At 35.5% G+C, this 25,178-nt stretch overlaps 1 protein-coding gene across 1 annotated transcript; it reads left to right on the forward strand.

Moving 5' to 3' along the window:
• The first annotated feature begins 23,356 nt into the window (after window positions 1–23,356).
• On the forward strand, window positions 23,357–24,245 carry LOC147619155 (uncharacterized). Its single transcript, XM_086774556.1, has one exon. It carries the CDS (start codon window positions 23,659–23,661, stop codon window positions 23,839–23,841), a length of 183 nt encoding a protein of 60 aa, XP_086630682.1. The 5' UTR covers window positions 23,357–23,658; the 3' UTR covers window positions 23,842–24,245.
• The last annotated feature ends 933 nt before the right edge of the window (window positions 24,246–25,178 follow it).

The raw sequence follows: 25,178 nt of genomic DNA on the forward strand, positions 1-25,178 counted from the left end.
CCGCCTTAGAATAGCGGAAGTCAAAGAGAGATGTTCCCAAATTGGCCATCCACTTCCAAGGCAATAACGCTGGAAGTGATTGAAGAAGAAGAAGATGAAAGAGATTATACTCCACCTGTGAGATGAGGAAATCTCGTGCTTCTTAAGTGAGGTAGGATGTAAGATTCCTCCCTCTAGCTTTTTAGGTGTAAAGGTGTAAGAACCTCCCCTTCTGTTCTTATAATTATTCCCCTCTCTGAAATAGAAGAAAGAGCTTGTTTTACCCTTCTGTTCTTTTTAGGTGTAAAGGTGTAAGAACCTCCCCTTCTGTTCTTATAATTATTCCCCTCTCTGAAATAGAAGAAAGAGCTTGTTTTACCCTGTTTTGGCCTAGAGAGAGATAATCCAAAATTGAGATATCTTCGGATATACAATTCCTCCTAGTCTCTAAAATGGTTTCCCCTGAAACAGAAGTTCAAAATAAACTTTCAAATGTGCATTAGGAATCAATTAAAAATGATGCAAGAGACCTTAGCCTAAGGGTCTAGATTTTCAAAAATTTCTGGTTCTTATGGGCCAATAGGATTAATCCAAGTGTTGGGATGAGATAAATCCAAAGAATAGAAGAAAATACCCAAAAATGAGTAAATACTCACATAAGATGAAGAGTTGACTAAGTACAAGGTTTATTAGTTAAAAATTAAGAGATATTACTAAAAAAATGAGATATTTTGAAGAAATGATGAATTTTTGACACCTTGGTAAGGAGGGGGAAACTCTTGAGGTAGGCGCCTAATTCACACATGTGGATGAGTTTTTAATTCAAAAAATTTGTGATATTTTTTTCTCCCCTCTCTCCTAGATCAAACCAAATCAAAAGGGAGCCAAACTGGTCCAAATCTTGTCCAAATTATGTCAAACTGAACCTAGAAAATTCTAGAACCTAGTTAGACTTGGTTAGTGGCCTCCCTCACCTATAAATAGATCCTTAATCTTTTTTAAAATAATCTGTGAACTATACCATGCCAGTATTACATTAAAATAATGATATTTTCTATTATCCTCAAAAATCCTCTACTTTTAGAGGACTTGGAGCTTCTCTCTCTCTTCAACAATCCTTGGAGCTTTCTTCTCAACATACTAAACCAATTTATTGGTTAGGGGCTTCCTTCTAAGATGAAGAAGCAAGCCAAACCTTGAGGTAAGAAGTAATTTCATGATATTGATTATATTCTCAATAATTTCACTTCTCAACTCCTCTCAAACTTGATAAGTTTCTAATTAATTATTTATAATGCAAATCAAGCTTTCCCTAAGAGTTGTAATGAATAATTAAGAAAAGTTTAATCTTTATGCTTAATTAGGATGCTTTTTTATGTATATATCTCTCTCTCTCCCAAAAGAATAGTCATTCCTATGACTAATTCTTAAGCAAATGAATGCTTCTCTCATTGATAAATTCTTAATTCAAAACAAAACTCTAAGCTTGTTAAGCTAGAGGTTAAGAAAATGACTTTTTATGCTTTTATGTTAATAAAATTATGGTAAATTTATGATTAATTCCAAAAATTCAGTTTAAGTCTAAGGATAATTATTCTATCATAATTGTATTACAAAGTCTTATTCTTTCTAGAAATATTAAAAATTATCAGTAATAGCAGCGAAGCTACCGTAAAATTTTTAGAAATTAATACATAACTCATTTTAATGCATAATGCTAAAAGAGGACTTCCTACCATATTCTAGGATTAGACATCCTATGCTAAAAGAATGATTTTCATTAAATTCATGGGAAACTAATTTCTAGTATTTATGCATAATTAATTAATTAAAGAAAAGAGGAGTTTTTGGTAGTTTTATTTTTATGCAAAAAGAGGATTTTCCATGATAATGGAGATCCATGTAGTTAAATGGAAAAAGAGAAATTTTGGTATATTAAAATAATGAATATTTTTATTTAAAGAGGAATTTTAGATAAACTTATTTTATGCATGAGAAAATTTAAATGATAAAAGAGGAATTCCCATGACATTTGAAATTCAATCATTTAAATGGTAAAAGTGGAATTCTTGGTATATTTGAACTAATGGATAATTTTATTTAAATTTATAGAGGAATTTTAGATAAATTTATTTTATGCATGAGAAAATTTAAATGATAAAAGATTAATTCCCATGACATTTGGAATTCAATCATTTAAATGGTAACAATGGAATTCTTGGCATATTTGAATTAATGGATAATTTTATTTAAATTTAAAGAGAAATTTTAGATAAATTTATTTTATGCATGAGAAAATTTAAATGATAAAAGAGGAATTCCCATGACATTTGGAATTCAATCATTTAAATAGTAAAAGTGAAATTCTTGGCATATTTGAACTAATGGATAAATTTAAAAAAATTAGATAAATTTATTTTATGCATTAGAAATTTTAAATGATAAAAGAGGAATTCCCATGATATTTGGAATTCAATCATTTTAATGGTAAAAGTGAAATTCTTGGCATAATTGAATTAATGGATATTTTTATTAAAGAAAAGAGGAATTTTAGATAAATTTATTTTATGATAAAAGAGGAATTCCCATGACATTTGGAATTCAATCAATTAAATGCAAAAAGAGAAATTCCCATGATATTTGAGATCCAAGAAATTAAATTAAAAAAGAGAAATTTTTAGCATAATTCAAATTATGAGTATTTATCAAAAGTGAAATTTTGAGCATTATTAATTTTATTAGAAAATATGGGTAAAATTGATTTTTGTAAATCCCATGAATCTTTTACTCAAAAGAAGAATATTGAATATATTTCACTTGAGAAATTTGAGAAAGAATATGAAAATATCCGTCGAGAAAAAGTACCTTTCACTAGGCCAAGCAATTATTTGGTAGATTTTAGAAAAAGTCCCATCATCGGTATTGAAGTAGAAAAAGCTACTAAATGTGATTACGATGTGAATAAGATGTGAATGAGATGTGATAGGATGTGAGCGGATGTGATAAGATGTGAATGGATGTAAATGGATGTGGATGTGATAAGATGTGAATAGATGTGATAAGATGTGAATAGATGTGATAAGATGTGGATAGATGTAAATGGATGTGGATGTGATAAGATGTGAATAGATGTGAATAGATGTGAGTGGATGTGAGTGGATGTGATAAGATGTGAGTGGATGTGATAAGATGTGAATGTGATATAAATGGATGTGGATGTGAAGAGATGTGGATGGGATGTGATGTGATGTAAATGGATGTGGATGTGAATGTGAAGAAATGTGGATGAGGTGTGATGTGATGTGAAATGGATGTGATGTGAATCGGGATAGATGTGAATGGATGAGATGCAATGTGAATGGATGTGATGTTATGTGATATGGATATGAATAGATGTGAATGGATGAGATGTGAATGGATGTGATGTTATATGATATGGATATGAATAGATGTGAATGGATGAGATGTGATGTGAATCGGGATAGATATGAATAAATGAGATGTGATGTGAAACGGGATAGATGTGAATAGATGAGATGTGATGTGAATGGATGTGATGTGATGTGATGTGAATTGGGATAGATGTGAATGGATGAGATGCAATGTGAATGGATGTGACATGATGTGATATGGATATGGGTAGATGTGAATGGATGTGATGTGATGAGGATAGATGTAATGAGATGTAATATGATGTGACTAGATGAGAATGGATGAAATGAGATGTAATATGATGCGACTAGATGAGAATGGATGTGATGTGATGAGGATAGATGTAATGAGATGTAATATGATGCGACTAGATGTGAATGGATGTGATGTGATGAGGATAGATGTAATGAGATGTAATATGATGTGACTAGATGAGAATGGATGAAATGAGATGTAATATGATGTGACTAGATGAGAATGGATGAAATGAGATGTAATATGATGCGACTAGATGAGAATGGATGAAGGACGATGGGAATACATATGATTGGATTTACTCATTTTTGGGTATTTTCTTTTATTCTTTGTATTTATCTCATCCCCACACTTGGATTAATCTTATTGGTCCATTTGGACCATAATCTAGAAATTTCTAAAAATCTACACCCTTAGGCTAAGGTCCTTTAGATACACATTTTCAATTAATTCCAAATGCACATTGGAAAGTTCTTTTTGAATTTCTGTTTCAAGGGAAACCATCGGTTAAGGCTCTTGACTACGTTAGAATAAAAATATCCTGGAGGAATCACCCGTGCTTTCTGGGCGAGGAAAATTTTTCCGAGTTCAGTTTTGGAAGAACCGAGGCATTAGTCTCTTGTCTGGATATCCGTGGGCGAGGCCCCGACTGAGAGACTCTACCCTGCGTAAGAAGTGCTACTTTCGCTGCTAGCATCCCCGAATTCGTTGCACGAAGGGGACAGGGATATTTCAGTACCGAGGAAAAGAGTTCCCAGGCCCCCTAGTCGGCGTTTCATGCAAAAATTAAGGTAGGCATACCACGTACGCACCCAATATGAAATTGCCATTATAACATAATTGGCTGTCTTTAAAATAATCCTTTAATGAACATCATAGTATTACTGATCATAATCCTCCAAAATATTGAGTCCATTGTATTACAAAATATATCATCTGGACTCTCTGTTGAAGACCAGCTAGCCAACCATTGAGATCCAATATCAAAATTTGATTCACAAAAGTCATTCTTTTTAGTCCATCCGAATCTTCCTTGACGCACGCATGGGTGTCCTAGCAACCGCGAGCCCGTGCATCACCTGGTCAGAACCCTCTAGGATCCTACTTAGTTGTCCTAGCACTTCACTCAGGGACCGCTTCGTCGGTCCTCACCCATCGTATCGGAAGCGTACCATTTTAACCATACCGAGGCTGGTTAAGAATCATTCGGTTTAGTTCTAACAAAGATTTTCTTCAGATAAACATCTACTGAACTTTTAACCGTAAGAAAATTCCAACTTTATGAATTTCATTCCTTCTTAACCATAATAGGTTAAGAAATGGTTTTATATGAGAATATTGGATTTTTATAAAAATACTCTTCTTTCATTTAATCTAATTTTGGGAAATATCAATTTGGTGAATTATTCACATAAATATCTAAAGATATTCTTTCTACCACTTTAATTTATCAACTCTAATTCTCTAGGTGGAATTTTGGTGAAAATTCATCTTGTCACCAAAAATTAATTCAAATCTTTCTCTACTTAAATACCATAAAAATTCTTCTTTTAACTAAATACCAATATCTATTTTTTTGAATAATCTTAAAATTCTTATTTTCTCATTTAATGATTGGATTCCAATTGTCATGGGAATTCCTCTTTTATCATAAAATAACTTTATCTAAAATTTCTTTTTAAACTAAAATAAAAATATCCATTAATTCAATTATGCCAAGAATTCCACTTTTACCATTTAAATGATTGAATTCCAAATGTTATGGGAATTCCTCTTTTCTCATTTAAATTTTTTCATGCATAAAATAAATTTATCTAAAATTTCTCTTTAACTTTAAATAACAATATTCATTATTTAATATATCAAATTTTCTCTTTTTTCATTTAATTACATGGATCTCCATTATCATGGTAATTCCTCTTTTTGCATAAAAATAAAAATACCAAAAAATTCTCTTTTCTTTAATTAATTATTTACACATAAATACTAAAAATTAGTTTTCCATGAATGTGATGAAAATAATTCTTTTAGCTTAGGATGACCAATCATAGAATATGGTAGGAAGTCCTCTTTTCACATTATATATAAAAATGAGTTATGTATTAATTTCTAAAAAAATTTCCATAGCTTCGCTCTACTATTACTAATAATTTTCAATATTTCTAGAAAGAATAAGACTTTGTAATACAATTATGATAGAATAACTATCTTTAGACTTAAATTCCATTTATGGAATTAAATCATAAGTTTACCATACTTTTATTAGCATAAAAGCATAAAAAAGCCATTTTCTTAACCTCTAGCTTAACTAGCATAGATTGAGAATTTGTCAATGAGAAGTATCCATTTGAATAAAGAATTAGTCATAAGAATGACTATTCTTTTGGGAGAGAGATATATACATAAAAAGCATCCTAATTAAGCATAAATATTAACTTTTTTATAATTAATCATTAGAATTCTTATAGAAAGCTTGATTTGCATTGAAAACAATTAATTTGAAACTTCTCAAGCTTGAGAGGAAAGTGAAATCATTGAGAATATTAATGAAAACCATGAATTTACTTCTTACCTCCTCTAGATTTTGCTTGCTTCTTTATCTTAGAAGGAAGCCCCCAACCAATCAATTGGTTTAGTATGTTGAGAAGAAAGCTCCAAGGATTGTTGAAGAGAGAGAGAAGCTCCAATCTCTCCAAAAGTAGAGGATTTTTAAGGGATAATAGAAAATATGAGTATTTTAATGTAATACTGGCATGGTATAGTTGACAGATGAGAATACAAAAGAATGAGGGTCTATTTATAGGTGAGGGAGGCCACTAACTGAGTCCAACTAAGTTCTGGAATTTTCCAGCTTCAGTTTGGACAAGATTGGGACCGGTTTAGCTCCCATTTTGATGCAGTTTGATCTAGGAGAGAGGAGAGAAAAAAATATCTTAATTTTTTGGAATTAAAAACCCTCCCACACATGTGAAGGATGTGCCTACCTCAAAGGTCTCCCCTTCCTTACCAAGGTGTCAAAATTTCATCATTTCTCTAAAATATCTCTTTTTTTAGTAATATCTATTAATTTTTAACTAATAAACCTTGTACTCAATCAACTCTTCATCTTATGTGAGAATTTACTCATTTTTGGGTATTTTCTTTTATTCATTAGATTTATCTCATCCCAACACTTGGATTAATCTTATTGGCCCATTGAACCTTAATTGGACCATAATCCAGATGAAAATCTTGACCCTTAGGCTAAGGTCTTTTAATAATTGATTCCTAATGCACCTTGGAGAATTTATTTTAAACTTCTGTTTCAGGGAAATATATTTTTGATATTTGTTGAATTTTTATATCTAAAATATTTAAATATTGAATTTTCTCTCTCTAGAATTTTTATCTCTCTTCTAGGCAAAAACAAGGAAAAACAATATTTTTTTTTGCATTCAAAAACAGGGAATGATTACAGGGGATTGAAGTAAAGCTTATTCATTATTCAGGCTGAGAAGTCAATATTAGATAAAATGGGAAAAATCCCATTCCCATGAAAAAAGTGGAGGTATGGTAAACTCATCCAAAAGTTTGTCAAAACATATTCATGTGACATATCATTGGAAAGAGCTTGAAAAGTAGAATCTAGATCTTCTTTGTCCGACAAATTTGGAGTTTGCATGTTCAAGTTATGGCCAAAATAAATTTTTTAAATACATTCCCATTTTGAGGGATTTTTTTCATTTTATCTAATATTGACTTTGAGGAGTAATCTTACAATAAATCACTGCCCAGAGGTAATACCTCGAAAAACAGAATCTGCACCCATTGTGTTGAATTTACCTACACAATACCCAACATACAAGGGCACACATAAATGGCTGCTCAAGAATCAACTCAAGGATCAACCAGAGAGGAAGGAGACAATGAGTAATGAACGTATTCAGGGACAAACACAATACAAAAGTCGGCCATTGCCAGCACCTACTAAGTGGCTAAAGTCCAAGCACTTGCAAAGGCCTCATTGACCGTCATCAACAATGGGTGTGAAAGGACCTATTGTGTGAGCACACGGCTACTATCAAGGCAATACAACAATATGGGTACCCAAACCAAAGCCCATGGCCAAAACCACAACAGGTTTGAATCAATATACAAAGAAATGTGAGGGCTTGCAGCATCAACTTCCCAATAGAGCCAACACCACACTTGCTCTTGTGTGGAGGATAAAGAAAATTCAACCAAGTGAGTTGAAAATGACCAAGGAAACAACCATACCTACTCTGAATAGAGAATGGAACAAGCTGGGTGAAGGTAGAGGCAAATGTGTTTCAAATGGAAGCCATACACAACCAGACACAGCAACAAAATTATTTAGTTGGGTGGAAGGAACAATAAGAAGCTCCTAAATAGAATTGAAAAGGCGATATCAGCAAATGCCCAAAAGTGCCAAGGTGAACCCTTGGTTTTCATGGTAAAATTAAAGGGACAAGGTAAGTAATGCATCATCATATGCATGTGTGAGTGTTTAAGCATGAAAGATAAAACTTCAATCTTATAAACTCCATGTGAAACTGTAGAAAAATGGTTCACACCATGAATCACCCTACAGTCGTTCACGTTGTGAACCATTGTTTGGTGTTTCACATCGTGAAAGAGTGCGAAGAGTTTCATGCTGTGAAACGGTAAGAACTACGCAACCAATTATAAAATGACACATGGCTCTTTCATTAAACGACCCTGTCCAATGGCTACGCTATAAAATCAAATTTTCGTCTCTTCATTTCTTTACTTTGCACCGTGTGAATTCGTGTCTTCTTCATCTTTGATCGACTTTCCTGCATCACGCGCTTGCTTTCAACCTCCTTCAACCACCAACCCAGGCCCGTCGAGGTGGGAGCTTAACCTTTTTGCTTTTTTCTTTTTCTTTGCTTTCCTTTTTTCTATCTTTTATCTATGATGATGTCAATTGATTGTGTAAAGTCTAAAATATTTATCTACGTTAGAATTAATTGATTGAACTTTAGTAGCCTATTAGAGCAATCTAAGGAGAGTATTACTCTTCCTATAATATATGAGGTCAGATTTTATGGAGGAGTCAATTTAAGTGAGTAGACTTATCAGTGGATGGAGAGTGTCCCAACAGTTAACCATGTTAGTGTTGTACCTATTATATCATATAGGAAATATCATGAAATTTATATAGACCAGCTAAGTAAAGACCTTTTCTTAAGAAAGAGAGTTTGAGTCTCTGAGAGAATTCTTGGATATTTTGTAGGCAAGAGAAAGTGTCTCACCAAGAAATCTTGGATAATGACATTAAAGAAGTCCTTCATGGAGCCTAACCAGAACCATTCGAAGGAATTTGGGAGAAGAAGTAGAGGCTTGGATAGAGTCCATGGATGAGTATTTTGATGTAGCTATATATAATGAAAGAAGCAAGTTTTCCCTTGCTTGTTTAAAAATCGCAAAAAATGCTTAGATTAGTTGGAAGAACTATTGTCGATCTAACCACACTAGAACTAGAATCACATGGATGAGTATTTTGATGTAGCTATATATAATGAAAGAAGCAAGTTTTCCCTTGCTTGTTTAAAAATCGCAAAAAATGCTTAGATTAGTTGGAAGAACTATTGTCGATCTAACCACACTAGAACTAGATTAGTTGGAAGAACTATTGTCGATCTAACCACACTAGAACTAGAATCAGTTGTCATGGGATGCCATGAAGGTACATCTTCATGAAAGGTTTTGTCCTCCAGGATTTTGGGAGGATAGAATGAATGATTTTTTGGAGCTAACCCAAGAAAGGAAGACTCTAAAAAAATACCACCAAACTTTTGTTAAACTTCTCCGATTTTCTCTAGAGATGGATGGGGTATCTCTTCTCCATCGATTCATTCGGAAGCTTAATCCACCTCTGAATAACCTAGTCAAGAATTACCAAGCCATCCTCCATTTTAGAAGCCATAATTATTGCCAAAGGCTATGATAAAGTTTTTTATCTGGAAAGTGTCCAGTAGGACGTGAGTCCTTCCATGTTAATCAAGAAGAGGTCCCCTAATTCAAGAGGAATGTCAAGCCCACCCTTGGCTAAGAGGAATTGTGAGCTAGAGCAAAATCAAGGTCAAGAAATAGGGATAACAGGGTTAGAGAGCAGGATCTCCGACTCGTAAACATCGCATCAAAACCTTTCGACAAGAAAGAAGATGTTTTAGATGCCAACAACAAGGTCATCAAGAGAAAAATTACAATTTCCTGACCAGATTAGAAGAAAGACCAATCTTTCAGATAATAAGATTATAAAGAAGAGCTCTCCGTCACCTATATATCAAGAATAAAGACAACGCAATGTGCTTTTCCATGAGAACAAATGCTTTAGGTGTAAACAACATGGCCACATGAGAAACGATTTCCCTAACTAACCAAGGATTCTTCCTTTCCCAAATCATGGAAAGGGGAAACCTAATAGGGCCTATATCAATCCAAGAGGCTAGAATGAGGCTAGTATGAAGCCTCGAATATCCAAACTAGGAAGTGGTTGCCCAAGTATGAAGCCTCGAATATCCAAACTAGGAAGCCTCGAATATTCGAGGCTAGTATGAAGCCTCGAATATCCAAACTAGGAAGTGGTTGCCCAAGTTATGATTATTTTGAATTAAGCTAGAGATCATTGATTCTTTAATCAAAGTTTAATTAAGAATGTTAGGGAGTATGCTAGAGATTAACATAGGGATTGTGTTAGGAAGTATTATAGAGATTATGATAAGATTGCTCTTCATGTGAGAGATTATATCTTGTAGCCTCATAACGCGAGCCTCATAACGCGAGCCTCTTTGTCTCTTTTCTCTAGCTCTACAATATTATTTTGTGCATGTTGTGTACTACTCAAAGTGCTTCGTAAGATTTGTGTTTGTGAGTGGGGGAATTGGACTCTCCATGCATTGCTCATGCTTAACCTTCTACAATATCCAAGCAGCCCATTCTCACCCTCTCCAACAAACTGAATAAATGAAGGGAGATCAGTAGGGTGGAGGACAATGCAAAGAAGGATCATTAGGATATAAATATCCATCAATCCAAAGATCCACATTAGTCCGACCCTATTGTCTTCTTGCATGCTTCTCATATGCTCTTTCTTGATTGGTGCGCAGATTCATTCAATATGCGAATATGAAAGTCCACCTTCCACACTCTTTTTGAATCGAGAAGTTCTATCCATAACCAAAATGGAAGAGACTAATCTGAAGTGACTCATCTTATGTTAATATTGGTGATTAGATAGCTAATTAATTCTTTCCAACTATGCTTTGAGGTAAGCCTCCATTATTCTATGATGTGATTGGATGTGAGATGATATGATTGGATGTGAGTTGATGTGATTGGATGTGAATCAGGGATTTCACTGATGTAAATGAGAACATGTGAACATGTTAATAACATATGTTAATAACACAAAAAATCTTGTGATCACATGTTATATTCACAAAGCTTTCACAAGGGCCTAAAAAAATTATCTTTGTCGGGCATAAAAAATCTTCTTAGGTGGCCACTGACCTGCTATTATGTGAAGATGGTAGCATGAGAACATGTCAATAGCTTATTCTCATGTGTAGCCAAGCTTTTAAGGGGTTCCCAAATGGCAAGTGACCTGTTATTTTGTGAACGGTAACATGAGAACATGTGAATAACTTGTTCACATGTGTTATTATCACAAAAAATCTTGTGATCACGTGAATATTAAATCCCTGATGTGAATTGATGTGAGATGATGTGTTTGGATGTGAGTTGATGTGGGAATGATGTGATTATATGTGATGTGATTGATGTTGGAATGATGTGATTGGATGTGAATTGATATGAGGTGATGTGATTGGATGTGAATTAATGTGAGGTGATGTGATTGGATGTGAATTAATGTGAGATGATGTGATTGGATGTGAATTAATGTGAGATGATTGTGATGTGGGAATGATGTGAATTGATGTGAGATGATAAGATTGGATGTGAGTTGATGTGGGAGTGATGTGATTGGATGTAAATTGATGTGGGATAATGAGAAATGATATGGGACGATAAGAAATAATGAGGAATAATGTGGGACGATAAGAAATGATATGGGACGATAAGAAATGATGAGGAATAATGTGAAAGAATGTGTAATGATGAGGAAAGATGGGAATTTTGTTGGAACTTTAATTGTATGTGAAACGTGCTTTTATAAAGATTGTTTTATGTGTCAATAATATTGGGGAAGGATTTTGACTATCTTTTGGAATGAGGTCGTGGGGTGACCTAAGTGAAATAGACGTCTCGTGTGGCAAGGTTGGTAGAGATCTTGACCAGCCTTGGTGAGCTTTTGTATACGGTCGATTAAAAATGGTGAGCTTCTGTACGGTGGATGAGGGACCAAGGAAGCGGCCTATGAGTGAAGCGTTGGTGACGTGCGAAGGTACCTAGAGGGTGCTGATGACCATACGGTGCTCACGCTCTGGGTCGCCCACCAGGATACATCCATTAGACATCCCCGATGAAGTGAAAATGTATCAGTATGGATTTTATTTACTGGATTACCTTCAGTGCAATCAAGTTGTTACAACTCCATCTTTGTGGTAGTTGATAGACTAACCAAAGTTGCCCATCTAATTCTAGTAAAAGAAACTTACACTGCAGTGGATGTGGCCAGAGTGTTCCTCAAAGAAATCTTTAGATTGCATGGCCTACCCAGGAGAATAGTAAGTGATCGAGATCCCAAGTTCACGTCAAGATTCTAGACTGCGTTTTTTGAAGCAGTAGGAGCTTTCTTGGATTTAAGCAGCATAACTTACCACCAGGGATTTAATATTCACGTGATCAAAAGATTTTTTGTGATAATAACACATGTGAACAAGTTATTCACATGTTCTCATGTTACCGTTCACAAAATAACAGGTCACTTGTTGCCATTTGGGAACCCCTTAAAAGCTTGGCTACACATGGGAATAAGCTATTCACATGTTCTCATGTTACCATCTTCACATAATAGCAGGTCAGTGGCCACCTAAGAAGATTTTTTATGCCCAACAAAGATAATTTTTTTAGGCCCTTGTGAAAGCTTTATGAATATAACATGTGATCACAAGATTTTTTGTGTTATTCACATATGTAACATGTTCACATGTTCTCGTTTACGTCAGTGAAATCCTTGCTTACCACCCCCGAGACCGATGGTTAATCAAAAAGGGTAAACCAAGTAATTGAAGATATACTTTGGTCATGCTGTAGGGAACCCAAGCTCGAATCATGTGCTTGATGAAATCTTAACTTCTTCAACCCAAGGGGGCACATGGAACTCCAACCTAAAGAAATCCTTGATGTTCGAGAAAAGGTTCTCACGAATAGAATTCTAAGAGAATTATTGGTTAAATGGAAGTTCTATCCTTTTGAAGATGCCACTTGGGAGAAAGAAGCCGAACTGTTGCGGGATTACCCCCAGTTTGTGAGATGAGGACATCTCGCGTTTTTCAAGTGGGAGAGAGATTGTGATCTGAGGATCAAGGTTACAGACTTCAAAAAATTCTGTTAGAATTTTGGACCTACGATCTAGAAGTATTGGGATACGGATTTAAGATATACCCATTGTAAGAAAATCAAAACTGAAAACTTGCATAGAAACCATGTTTTCTTAAAGGACTGTCTTACGCTAGAATGCTGGAGGGAGCATTTGGTATATGTGTTTTTCTACGGGAAGTTCGGTTGCAACAGCTGGCGGGGAGTGTTCAAAGGACGGCTCACGCGGCAAAAACCTGCCCAGGTCTTGACCAACCTAGGTATGGGAAAAAATGGTGTGCTTCCGGTACGATGGGCGAGGGCCGATGAAGCGGTCCCTGAGTGAAGTGCCAGGATACCTAAGGAGGATCTTGGAGGGTTTTGACCAGGCGATGCACAGGATCGCAGTGCTTAGGACACCCATGCGTATGTCATTAAAGATATATATATGTATGATGATGAGAAAATTATTGTAATCTGTTACTCGATCTCGTTGCTGACCTCTATTGGTCTCAACGGAGAGTCCAAAGTGATACTTTTTTGTGAGAAACAAGGATTGAATGGAAATTTTGAGTTATGACATCTGTAACCAATAATCATTTATCAATGGATTATTTTAAAAGTTAAAGTTTAAAGAGGAGTGTGTGCGTATCTGTATTCTAAAGCAAAAGTTAAGAAAGGCATTCAATTATGGGTGGGTGAGTTCTTGTCTGGTTCTACTAATTCCAGTGGTTGGGCAGTGGCTAACCCATGGGTCGGATGGGGTTAGGCTGGAAACGGTAGAGTTTTAATAATAAAATTGATTAATAGGAATACGCTTAGAACTCGAGTAGTTAAATAAAAGCCTGAAGACTTCTCTAATGAATAGATCAATGGTTGTGCCTGATTCAATTAGGAATAGATCAATTAGGAAAAAAGTGTTGACTCCTTCAAGTTGAGTCTTTAATAGTTTCCCCTTCTCTAATGAATAGATCAATTAGGAAAAAAGTGTTGACTCCTTCAAGTTGAGTCTTTAATAGTTTCCCCTTCTATCTGATTTAATAGTTTCCCTTCTATCTGATTTAATTAGATGAAGGTTAGTTCAGTATCTTGACCTCGTTAGAAAAATTCGTTAAGAAAATAAAAATGGTAAAATCATCCCCGTTTTCCAAGCATGGGAAATTTTCCCCGTTTCGGTTTTCGGAATGACCACCAGCTTAGTCTCTTGCCCGGACATTCAAGGGCAAGGCCCCGAGTAAGAAACCTTGCCCCGTGTAAGAGGAAGCTACTTCTACTGCTACCATCCAAGAATCCGGTGCGCAGAGGGGACAGTGGGATCCCACATTAGCAAATCACTATGAGATTAGTGGATCTTGCTCACAGATTGACCTTGGCCTAGTAGACCCGATTGTGAAATAACAAATTGAGAACCTATATAACTGAAATTTTCGTGGCGGGGAATGTTTAGATAGAATTACTGGTCTGATGGACCATTATTTTTTTAAGGATATGAATGAACTATTTTCTGATAAAATGATTTCTCTATGAAGGGATCTTTATCCCAAGATTCTGAGAGGGTTGATAAAACTTTAAGGAATCCCAGAATAAGTTGGATCTAAAGTTTAATTCCTTTTAGATTCGAGTTATAAATAAAATGGTCTTTTCACCTAAGATTCTTTGAGCATCTGTTAAGTTGGAAAAAAATTGACTTGACTAAGAAGAGAAAGAGTCCCACCCTGGGAGTAAGAAGATGATTTCACCGAGATTATCCTCTAGCTGTGCGAGATGAGGACATCTCACTTTTTTTAAGTGGGGTAGAATGTAAGATTCCTCCCTCCAATGTTTGAGATGTAAAGGTGTAAGAACCTCCCCTTCAATCTCTATAATCATCCCCTAATTTTGAATGCAAGAAAGCATTGTTTTACCCTGTTTTGGTCTAGAGAGAGAAAATATTCTAGAGAAAGGTAATACAGTTTTGAAATATTTTTGGATAAGAATTATTCCCCAGTAAATAGGAAGAGATCCCCTGAAAATAGAATCTTAAAAAGAGTTTTCCAATGTGCATTAGAAATTAATTGAATATGTGAATTGGACATCTTGGCCTAGGGGTATAAAATTTTAGAAAAATTCTTTTTAAGGTCCAAAGATTGTCAAGAAGGGCCAATAAGGTTAATCCAAGTGTTGGGATGAGAAATGGCAAAGAATAAAAGAAAATCCCCCAAAATGAGTAAATTCTCACATAAGATGAAGAGCTGACTAGTACAGGGTTTATTAGTAAAAAATGAGATTTTTTAGCTTAAAAAATGAAAATTTTGACACCTCAGAATGGGGAGAAGGGCTCATGAAGGAGGCACCTAGAAATCACATCAAGAGGGCATTTTTTAATTTAAAAAAGTGAGATATTTTATCTCTCCTCTCTCCTCCTTCAAACCAAATAAAAAAAGTGAGCCAAACTAGTCTAAACTTGTCCAAAATGGATCAAACTGGAGCAGGAAGCCTGGAGTAACTATATGCTAGTGTAATTTTTAGTTTATTATATTTCTATTATTGTGAAGCTTTGGAGCTTCATTAAACCTCTTCTAGGGAAGTTATGGCAAAATTTCCTAAATTAGAAAATGAAGGTTTATACATAAATAATTTTATTCTAAAAGAGGAACTTTGAGTATTATCATTTTATAGAAAATGTGGGAAAACTATGACAAAATTTTATCATTAGAAAATGAAGCATTTGCATGGACTAACTTTTATATTAAAAGTGAACTTTTTGGCATTCTCATTTCATAGAAAATACGAGAAAACTATGGTAGAATTTTTATCATTGAAAAAATGAATTTTATGTATAATTAATTTTTATACTAAAAGTGGAGCTTTAAGCATTCTCAATTTATAGAAAATGTGGGGAAGCTATGGCAAAATTTATAGCCTTAGAAAATGAATTTATGCATAATAATTTTTATGCTAAAATTGGAATTTTAATCATTATCATTTCATAGAAAATACAAGAAAGTTATGGTAAAATTTATATCATTAGAGAATGAATTTATGCAGAATAAATTTTATGTTAAAAGTGGAGTTTTGAGCATTATTCATTTGTCAAAAAAATAAAGAAGGTTATGCACAAAATTTCTAGATTCATTCAAATTATGAGAATTATGGAAATGATTAAGAAATGATTCATTTAGATAAAAATGATGTGAATGGACGTGAAATGAGATGAATGGACATGAAATGATGTGAATGGATGTGAAATGATGTGAATGGACATGAAATGGTGTGAATGGATGTGAAATGATGTGATTAGATGTGGATTGATGTGATTAGATGTAGGGTGATGTGATTGGATGTGAATTGATGTGAGATGATATGTTTGGATGTGAGTTGAAGTGGAAATGATGTGATTGGATGTGAATTGATGTTTGGATGTGAGTTGAAGTGGGAATGATGTGATTGGATGTGAATTGATGTGAGATGATGTGATTGGATGTGAGTTGATGTGGGAATTATTAGAATATAGGCATTGTAATCATTAGTCTTGGGCACATACATCCTAACATGCCTCTATTTCATTTTTTTAGTGACATTGCATGAGCTCTCTTGGCATTGTTTATGTAATAGACATTGGCACATGTATAAGCCATGTACTCATGAGTCAAGAAGAGTGTTTATGTAATAGACATTGGCACATGTATAAGCCATGTACTCATGAGTCAAGAAGAGTGTTTATGTAATAGACATTGGCACATGTATAAGCCATGTACTCATGAGTCAAGAAGAGTGTTTCTTGTCATTGTAACTTGTAAGCCATGAAATCAGCTCCTTAATCACTCTAAATAAGCTTGTACCTTCTCATTGTATTAGTGGAGTAGACACTGCTCTTGTCAAATCATTAAGACAAGTGGTAAGACCCTCCCAAACCCATTCCCTTGAACACTTGTTTGAAAGGTCAAAGTGGAAAGATGAACGAGCAAGCATAAAGAGTGGAGTGCACCCGCATTAAAGTGTACATCGTCATCGACAACAACTAAAGACTCAAAGGCCATTATTAACCTTTGAAGCTCTAGGGTATTTGGTAAACCCTAGTAAATCACATCACCATATGAACACCATTGTACGCCTATTTTTATAAAGGCATCTCCATCCATAGATTAAGGGGGGGATTCCATGTGCAATACCACCCATTCCAAGCATTCATAGCTGGTATTGAGGGGGGGTATTAGAATATAGGCATTGCAACCATTAGTCTTGGGCACAATATTGGATGGTTGAAATTAAGGTCGTGTGTAAAGGCACCCCAAAGGGGTGGCCTCCTCCTATTTAAAGGATGGGAACTCTTCACAATTTGTGTGAGAGTAGAGCCCAATTGCATTTGTAAGCAATTTAATAAGCAAGAGATTTCTTGTATGACTTTGTGTCTTCTCTCTCCTCCGCTTGTGTCACCTAGCATGAGCACCACAAATTCTCAATAGGAATGATGTGATTGGATGTGAATTGATGTGAGATGATGTGATTGGATGTGAATTGATGTGGGAATGATGTGCTTGGATGTGAATTGATGTGAGATGATGTGATTGATGTGGGAATGATGTGATTGGATATGAATTGATGTGAGATGATGTGATTGATGTTACTTGATGTGGGAATGATGTGATTGGATGTAAATTGATGTGAGATGATGTGTGATGTGGGAATGATGTGATTGGATGTGAGTTGATGTCGGAGTGATGTGATTGGATGTAAATTGATGTGGGATAATGAGAAATGATATGGAATAATGAGAAATGATATGGGACAATAAGAAATGATGTGAAAGAGATGAGGAAAGATAGGAATTTTGTTGGAACTATAATTGTATGTGAAACGTGTTTTTTTAAAGATTGTTTTATGTCAATAATGCTGGGGAAGCATTTTGACTATCTTGTGGAATGAGGTTGTGTTGGTGACCTGGGTGAAATAGTTGCAGCTCTGACGACCTCTCGCCGCATGGCAAGGTCAGCCAAGGTCTTGACCAGCCTCGGTTCGATTAAAAATGGTGAGCTTCCACGGTGGATGAGGGACCAAGGAAGCGGCATGTGAGTGAAGTACGGTAGGTGACCTGCGAAGGAACCTAGAGGGTGCTGAACCATACGGTGCTCGGGCTCTGGGTCACCCAGGATACCCACGCGTGTGTCGAGGAAGAAAATGAGTTGGAGCTATTTTTTGAACACGGGCATAGATCTGGTTGATTCGCCTTGCTGGTCTTCAACAGATGAGTTCATGGCTCTTTTACATGGATTTTGTTGGTTGATCTTGCTGATCTCCAACTGAGAGTCCATATGGATTTTGTGTGATTATATTCCTAGGTACTATGGGCTAGGAACTATTGAAAAAGCCCCTGAGGGAGCAGGTGGTGAGCATTTTGGTTGCCAATGATACCATAGGTACGCGGAGGAAGGAATGAATGGAGTACTTGATTATATTCCTGGGTACTATGGGCTAGGAACTATCAAAAAGGCCCCTGAGAGTGAGCAGGTGGTGAGTGTTCTAGTTGCCAATGATGCCATAGGTACGCCGAGGAAGGAATGATTGGAAATTGGGTTTGGAACTGGAATACTGAGAACTATGATGGAAACATTGTGGTTTTATTGCAATGCTGTTTTGGAGATAGTTGAGTCTAAGAAAAGGCAATTTCAGATTGGGTGCGTAAGTGGTGTGTCTATTTAAGTTTTGCATGAGAGCCGGCTAGGGGGCCTGGGAACTCTTTTCCTTGTACCCGGGACAAAACATAACCAAATATTTATAATGGATCCTATCAATACAGTGCTTGGGCGGTTGGCTAACCCATGGGATTGGATGGGGTTAGGCTGGACTAATGGATTCCTATAATAAAATTCAATTCTGTTCAAGTTACAATAGTTGAAGTAAGTCCGAGGATAATCCTTGTTCTATGGAAAAAGAATCAACGGTTGTGCTTCTTTAATGAGGAAAAAAGTGTTGGTATCTATTAACCAAGTGCAAGTTCCTCCTTTGATTCAACCATGTGACCATGGGTTTGGTCGGAATACAAAGGTCAGTTAAGGCCCTTGACTACATGTGCGACCAAGTATCAAGTAATGTTCTAGCAGACATAACCAAGAAGTACCCCACTAGGTGCTTGTTGCCATCACACAATATGTCTCTATTTGTAGTAGCCCATGAACCTTGGTATTCCTACCATGGATACCCTTCACCTTTAAAGAGGTATATACGAGTTGGGGTTGTGATTAGCCCCCACATCAGGCAATGCATTGTAAAACACTTTACCATAAGGGCTAGCCAATTGGCTAGATGTTCATAGAGGTGCTATGTGCTCCTTTGTGTCAACTTCTCCCACAAAGGCTTGTGCGGATCTCACAATAGCTTCTCGTCTCATTGCTATGTTAAATTTGCCTTTCTTTAGCCTCTTGTCAAGCTTGATCTTTCTTTAGTTCTGTTTCTCCTTGGCTACCTTCTTATCACATGCGACTTTGCAAGGCTTCCTTGGTAAGAGGACCATAATGTCTTTTAAATTTACTACCATTAAGAAAGACAATGGTTTCAACCCCATCAAGAGTTTCAACATGCATAGTACCCTGAGGTGTTATTCCGTAGACACAAAATGGTTCTTTATCGGTATATTCAGTCTCTTTTTTTCATTGTGGACTCCTACATAAGTGCAAGGTCTCCCTCATTGATTTCCTTATCCTTGAGATTATTATCTAATCTGAGCTATCTTTAAAACATCTAGCCTCCTACACCACCTTCTCATGTGAATATGGATGCATGGGCTGCTCAACCATGGCAACTCCTCCATAATCAGGGTTATACAAACATGACCTAGTCAATGCGTGGATAGTATAATACGAGGGTGGAGCATTGATATCGAACAAACCTCAAATCCCAGATGTCTAAAAACTTGGGTTATATTAATAGCTTGGCATCCCTATCTGGTGACATCAAAGGCCTTATCTCTTAATAATCATAATAGTCCTAAATTAGTGTGTACTAAACTTGGACCCTAATGTATCTACAGAACATTTCACTAGAAGAGCCTTAGTCACATTATTATTTAAGGCTTTCACAAAAAACTAATGAGGCATCATCACACAATTTAAGAGCCAATTTCTCATCGTTTTGATGACCTTATCTCTTATCCTTGATGACCTCATCAAAATATTCTAAGAGTGAGTGTGTTATAATAGGAAATAATGGAGGAGCTAGAGGATAGAGGATAGCCTTGCCTCACATTTCTTCTCAACTTAAAAGAACACACAACCGGACTATTCAACATAAATCTAGACATAGCTCCCATAGCCAACACATAAATGAGATTGTTTTATCATAGACATTCTTTGAATCACTCAATGACCATGAAAATCTACATTTTGATCCATGATGGGCAAGGCGTTAGTGGGGATAAAACCATAGGTTTTTTATAAGTCTGTAATGAAACAATCTATGCAATAATGTGTAATGATTCACGGATAATTGATAGTCGAGTTTCAAGACACATAACTAGTTATAAGAATGAGGAAGGTGGCATTGTGGAGAGAACTAGAAATGATACCACATGCAAAATCAGACGTACAAGTATAATTTCTCTCATGTCTAAAGAGGGTTTTTGTTAAAATTTTATAAAATGTTGTTTAGATACTAGATATAGAGAGGAAATTACCCTTTTTCTGGTCATTAGATATGTTGACTTATAGGCTCATTTTGATCAAAATGGAGCTAGCATTTTAGATAGTGATAGATAGAGCCATCAACACATAATTTAATATCTAATTTCTCATCATTTTGATGACCTTATCTCCTTATCCTTGACGACCACATCAAAATATTCTAAGAGTGAATGTGTTATAAAAGAAAACAATAGAGAAGCTAGAGGATATCCTTGCCTCACATTTCTTCTTAGTAACTCAAAAGAACCTAGAACTAGACGATTCAACATAAATCCAGACATAGCTCCCATAGCTAGCCTATAAATGAGATTGTTTTATCGTAGACATTTTCTAAATCACTCAATGACCATGAAAATCTACATTTTGATCCATGATTGGTAGGGAGTTAGTGTGGATAAAATTGTAGGTTTTTGATAATTGTTTGAAGACCTTTGTAGTGAAATAACCTATGTAGTAATGCATGCTGAACCATGGATCATTGATATTTGGGTTTCAAGACACATAACTAGTTGTATGAATGAGGAAAAAGGCATTGACAATGTGGAGAGAACTAGAAATGATGACAAATGCAAAATCAAAGGTAAAAGTATAATTTCTCCATGTCTAAAGAGGGTTCTTGCTAAATATAAAATGTCTTTAAGTACTAGATATAAAGAGGAAACTCCTCTCTATAATGACCTTGACTTATAGGTCCATTTTAATAAAACTGGGGCTAGCATTTTAGATAGTGATAGATAATTATGAGACAAGGTCATTGTTGCCATAGGCATTTGGTAAACCAACTTCTTGATTTTAAGGGCATTGGCATATATCCTTTCAAAATCACAATGCATGCTAGCATGTAATGTGTTTTAAAGATATATTCTTTAAAAAATAAATCAAAATAGGGTAAGCATTCTAGACATTGATAGACAGTGGTGACATGTATAGGGTCATTTTAGACATTGATAGACAATGGTAATAGGGTCAAAACAACTTTTAATTTTTGAGCGTGGAACATATCCTTCCAAAAACACAAAGCATGCTAGCATGTAATGTGTTTTAAATTATTTTCTCCCTTTTACTTTATATTAGATATTCATAGTGTATCTTTCTTAAAATAAGCATCTAGATTATTATTTAAGGACCTCAAGAAATAAAATTAGAAAAACTAGCTTAAGGTTTTTCTTGCATACTCTAAAAAGCTATTAATGGGAGTTTACAAGGATCTTGAGAAATGAAATTAGAATAATGCCCCCAAAGATTTGACTCTTTTATTATATATCAACTAAAGATCAACTCAATTATTGCATATCTTCTATATAAGGTAAAAGAAAGCCAATAAAAAGATTTCCTTTTCACTCATGGTTGATGTTCAAAATTTTGAGGTAGTAAGGTGATAAATGAGAATGTGATTTGTATTAATGGATGCATCTATTAACCTTAACAAGTGGACCAGGGTGATCTGAACGCTATCTTTTATTCTTCATAAATCAAACATAAATGTTCAATGTAGTTAGGTGTGAACTACAACAAAATTAAAATTTTTTAAGGGATGTTTTGTCAACCTCACACCATAAACATAGTGTTAGAAAGTAACTAGTTATTGCACGTCTCCCTCGAGTTAGGTGTGAACAACAATAAATTCATTTTTTTCAAAAGGATATGACGCATCCATGAAACTCACAATCTCAAAGTTGTTACATGTCTCCCTTGAGTTTTGTTATGCAGTTTTGAATTTTGTGTGACATTGTAAATATCTAAATAGTGCATTGATCATTCTTGTTGTCATAACCGTGTGCCATAGAGCTGTTTTTTCAAAAAGATGCCATTTCACTTAGCACGAGTCATATTAAAATAACTTTTCTATAAATTAAACTCATAGATAAATTAATCCCTTTTTTATAAAAAATAAATTCATAGATGAATTAATCCATTAAAAGAATTAAATGTTAGGCTTACACAATAGATTGAGTTTTGTGCAAGTTGAGATGTGGTCAAGAAAGCATGAAGCCTTGATTCACAAACTAGTGTATGTACCACATGTAAAGTCAAGCATACATGTAGCTTGAAAGCACAAGTGTGTTTCCATTTGATAGAGATGGCAGCTCAATGTTGATTGCATGGAATAAATCAAGTCATTAGCAGACGTGTGGTAAAAGGACAAACCTCAATTTCAACTGAACTCTAAAGTAGTCGTGTCTCGGAAAATGAGAATATAACTATTACGAGAGAGAGAGAGAGAGAGAGAGAGAGAGAGAGAGAGAGAGAGAGAATATATCTATTCAAAGGTAGTGAATTCCAAGTGTTTTCCCTTTTGTGGGATTTGACAAGAGCAATAAGGTAGTGGGGTGTAGACAAAAAGGTACAAGGAATTACTTGGGGCGGTGCCATTCACCAAGGACGTGCTTTTGATTTGTCATTTTTGGAAGGTGGAATGCCCACTTTCTATATGCAACTTGGGCCCCCTCTTTCTACAATTGCAATGATTAAAAGCAGGATTAGCATGGTTAAAATTAGGATTAGTGTCTTTTGGGAAGGGTTTGCCAAAAGGAGCTTGATAGGGGGTCATTGAACCCACCATCGATGTAGTGTGTGTGTTTGTTGCATGCATCAGATGGAAGGCAGATTCTTGACGACACAAAACCCTCCCTCTCTCTCTCTCTCTCTCTCTCTCTCATGGCTTTGTGTGACACATAATTGGATCTATAATGGAGACGTGAAGTGAGGTTAAAGCTTGTGATCTTTTTGTTGACAAGGCGTGCATAGATTCTGTGGTGGGTAGTAAACCTAATAGCTGGGCTTTGCTCCTGATGCCAATTCTCATCTGTATTTGATCTCTCGCACCACCATGGGGCTTGGTCGGTTCCTCAAGGCAAGGTACCAGGAGTTCAAGATGAAGAGGCTCGCTTACAAGAAGGTTGAGCCCACTGAAAGCATGAAGGTGGAGGCGAGCAGCAAGCTCGCACAGAAGATCATTGCAGAGACGCTCAAGGTGGCAGATACACCCTCTCGTGGATCTTTGACTGCTTAATCATCTTGTGTGTATACTTAGTCCACCCATTCCCCCCCCCCCCCCCCCCCCCTCTCACCACACACACACCCCCCGCTTACTTAACCCTTCTCCACAGCTTTAATTATGACTACAGAAACCAAGGTCCCTTTTATAGTAACCTTCCCCACTTTGATACCTCTTACCTTATTCTATGAGGTCCCTCTTACTTATGACTAAATGAACCCCAAGGTCCTTTCTAATAAGCTTCCCCCCTTTGATACTACTACTACTCAACCCGCGCATTGCTTTGATACCACTAGTACTCAACCCGTGCGTTGCATGTAAAAGACATTAAGAAGCGAAACTATGTAAAAGACATTAAGAAGAGAAACGTAGGAATAGAGGCCGGAATACAAAGGGTTAATCGAAGAGATTTTTCCTCTTATTTTTTAAAAATCCAAGATTTCTCTTTTCTCTCCTATCCTTGTGCCTTGGTTGTCCATGGTTAATATGTAATAGATAAGGTGTATGTTTGGATCAAAGTGGACTCATGGTGCCCAAGGTCCCTTTTATTAGTAAGCTTCCCTACTTTGATACTATAAGGTGCATGTTTGGATCAAAGTGGACACATGATTCCTATCACTTCGGAGTTTTTGTTCCAAACTTCCATTTAAGTTTGCTTCACTAATTTTGTGTGCTTAACTTCTCAAACTACCACAGGTATATCATGTGATGGCCTTCCCCTTTTGTGCTACCATGGGCCTTTTGATTTGATCTTATGAGCTCATAAGTGAGCTTGTCCCCTAATAAGTGGGTATTGGCAACTTTTACCCTACACATAAACACACACTAGTTTTGCAATTACTACCTAAGATGAATTGATGATTTATTATATATCTAGGTTGATTAATAATCAGACTCCATTTACTTTTCACACTTCATTTAAATCGTCTTGAGCTATATAATACAAAATAATCAAACTTTTTTTAGTGTATTTTAGGGGAGAGATTTATGGACATAATTATATGTTAACATGATCGCTTCTAAGCTTTTTTACCCTTTCATAATTTCTTGAATAGTCTAGTAGAATAAAATTAATTTTTGTTGATAAGTTTAAGACTTGTGTAGAAACTTGGTTTGTCTCTCTCTATGAGGTTTCATATCAAGTCTTTTTATGAAAGTGTTGTTAGCACTAGCATAGAAAATTAATATTAAACCAAAATCTAAAAAATATATCGAAGAGTTTTCACAAAAAGTAAAGAGTTACTTTACAACAACTCAATTTATTTCATGTTCTTTGAAGATAAGGAGCTAGCATTTAGGTTGCTTACATGCCATACCTCAAATTGTATGCAATTGATTTCTATAGCCTTTGG

Source organism: Cibotium barometz, chromosome 34 (assembly GCF_041138505.1).
Source record: "Cibotium barometz isolate CiBa-2024 chromosome 34, ASM4113850v1, whole genome shotgun sequence".
Classification (NCBI taxonomy): domain Eukaryota; kingdom Viridiplantae; phylum Streptophyta; class Polypodiopsida; order Cyatheales; family Cibotiaceae; genus Cibotium; species Cibotium barometz.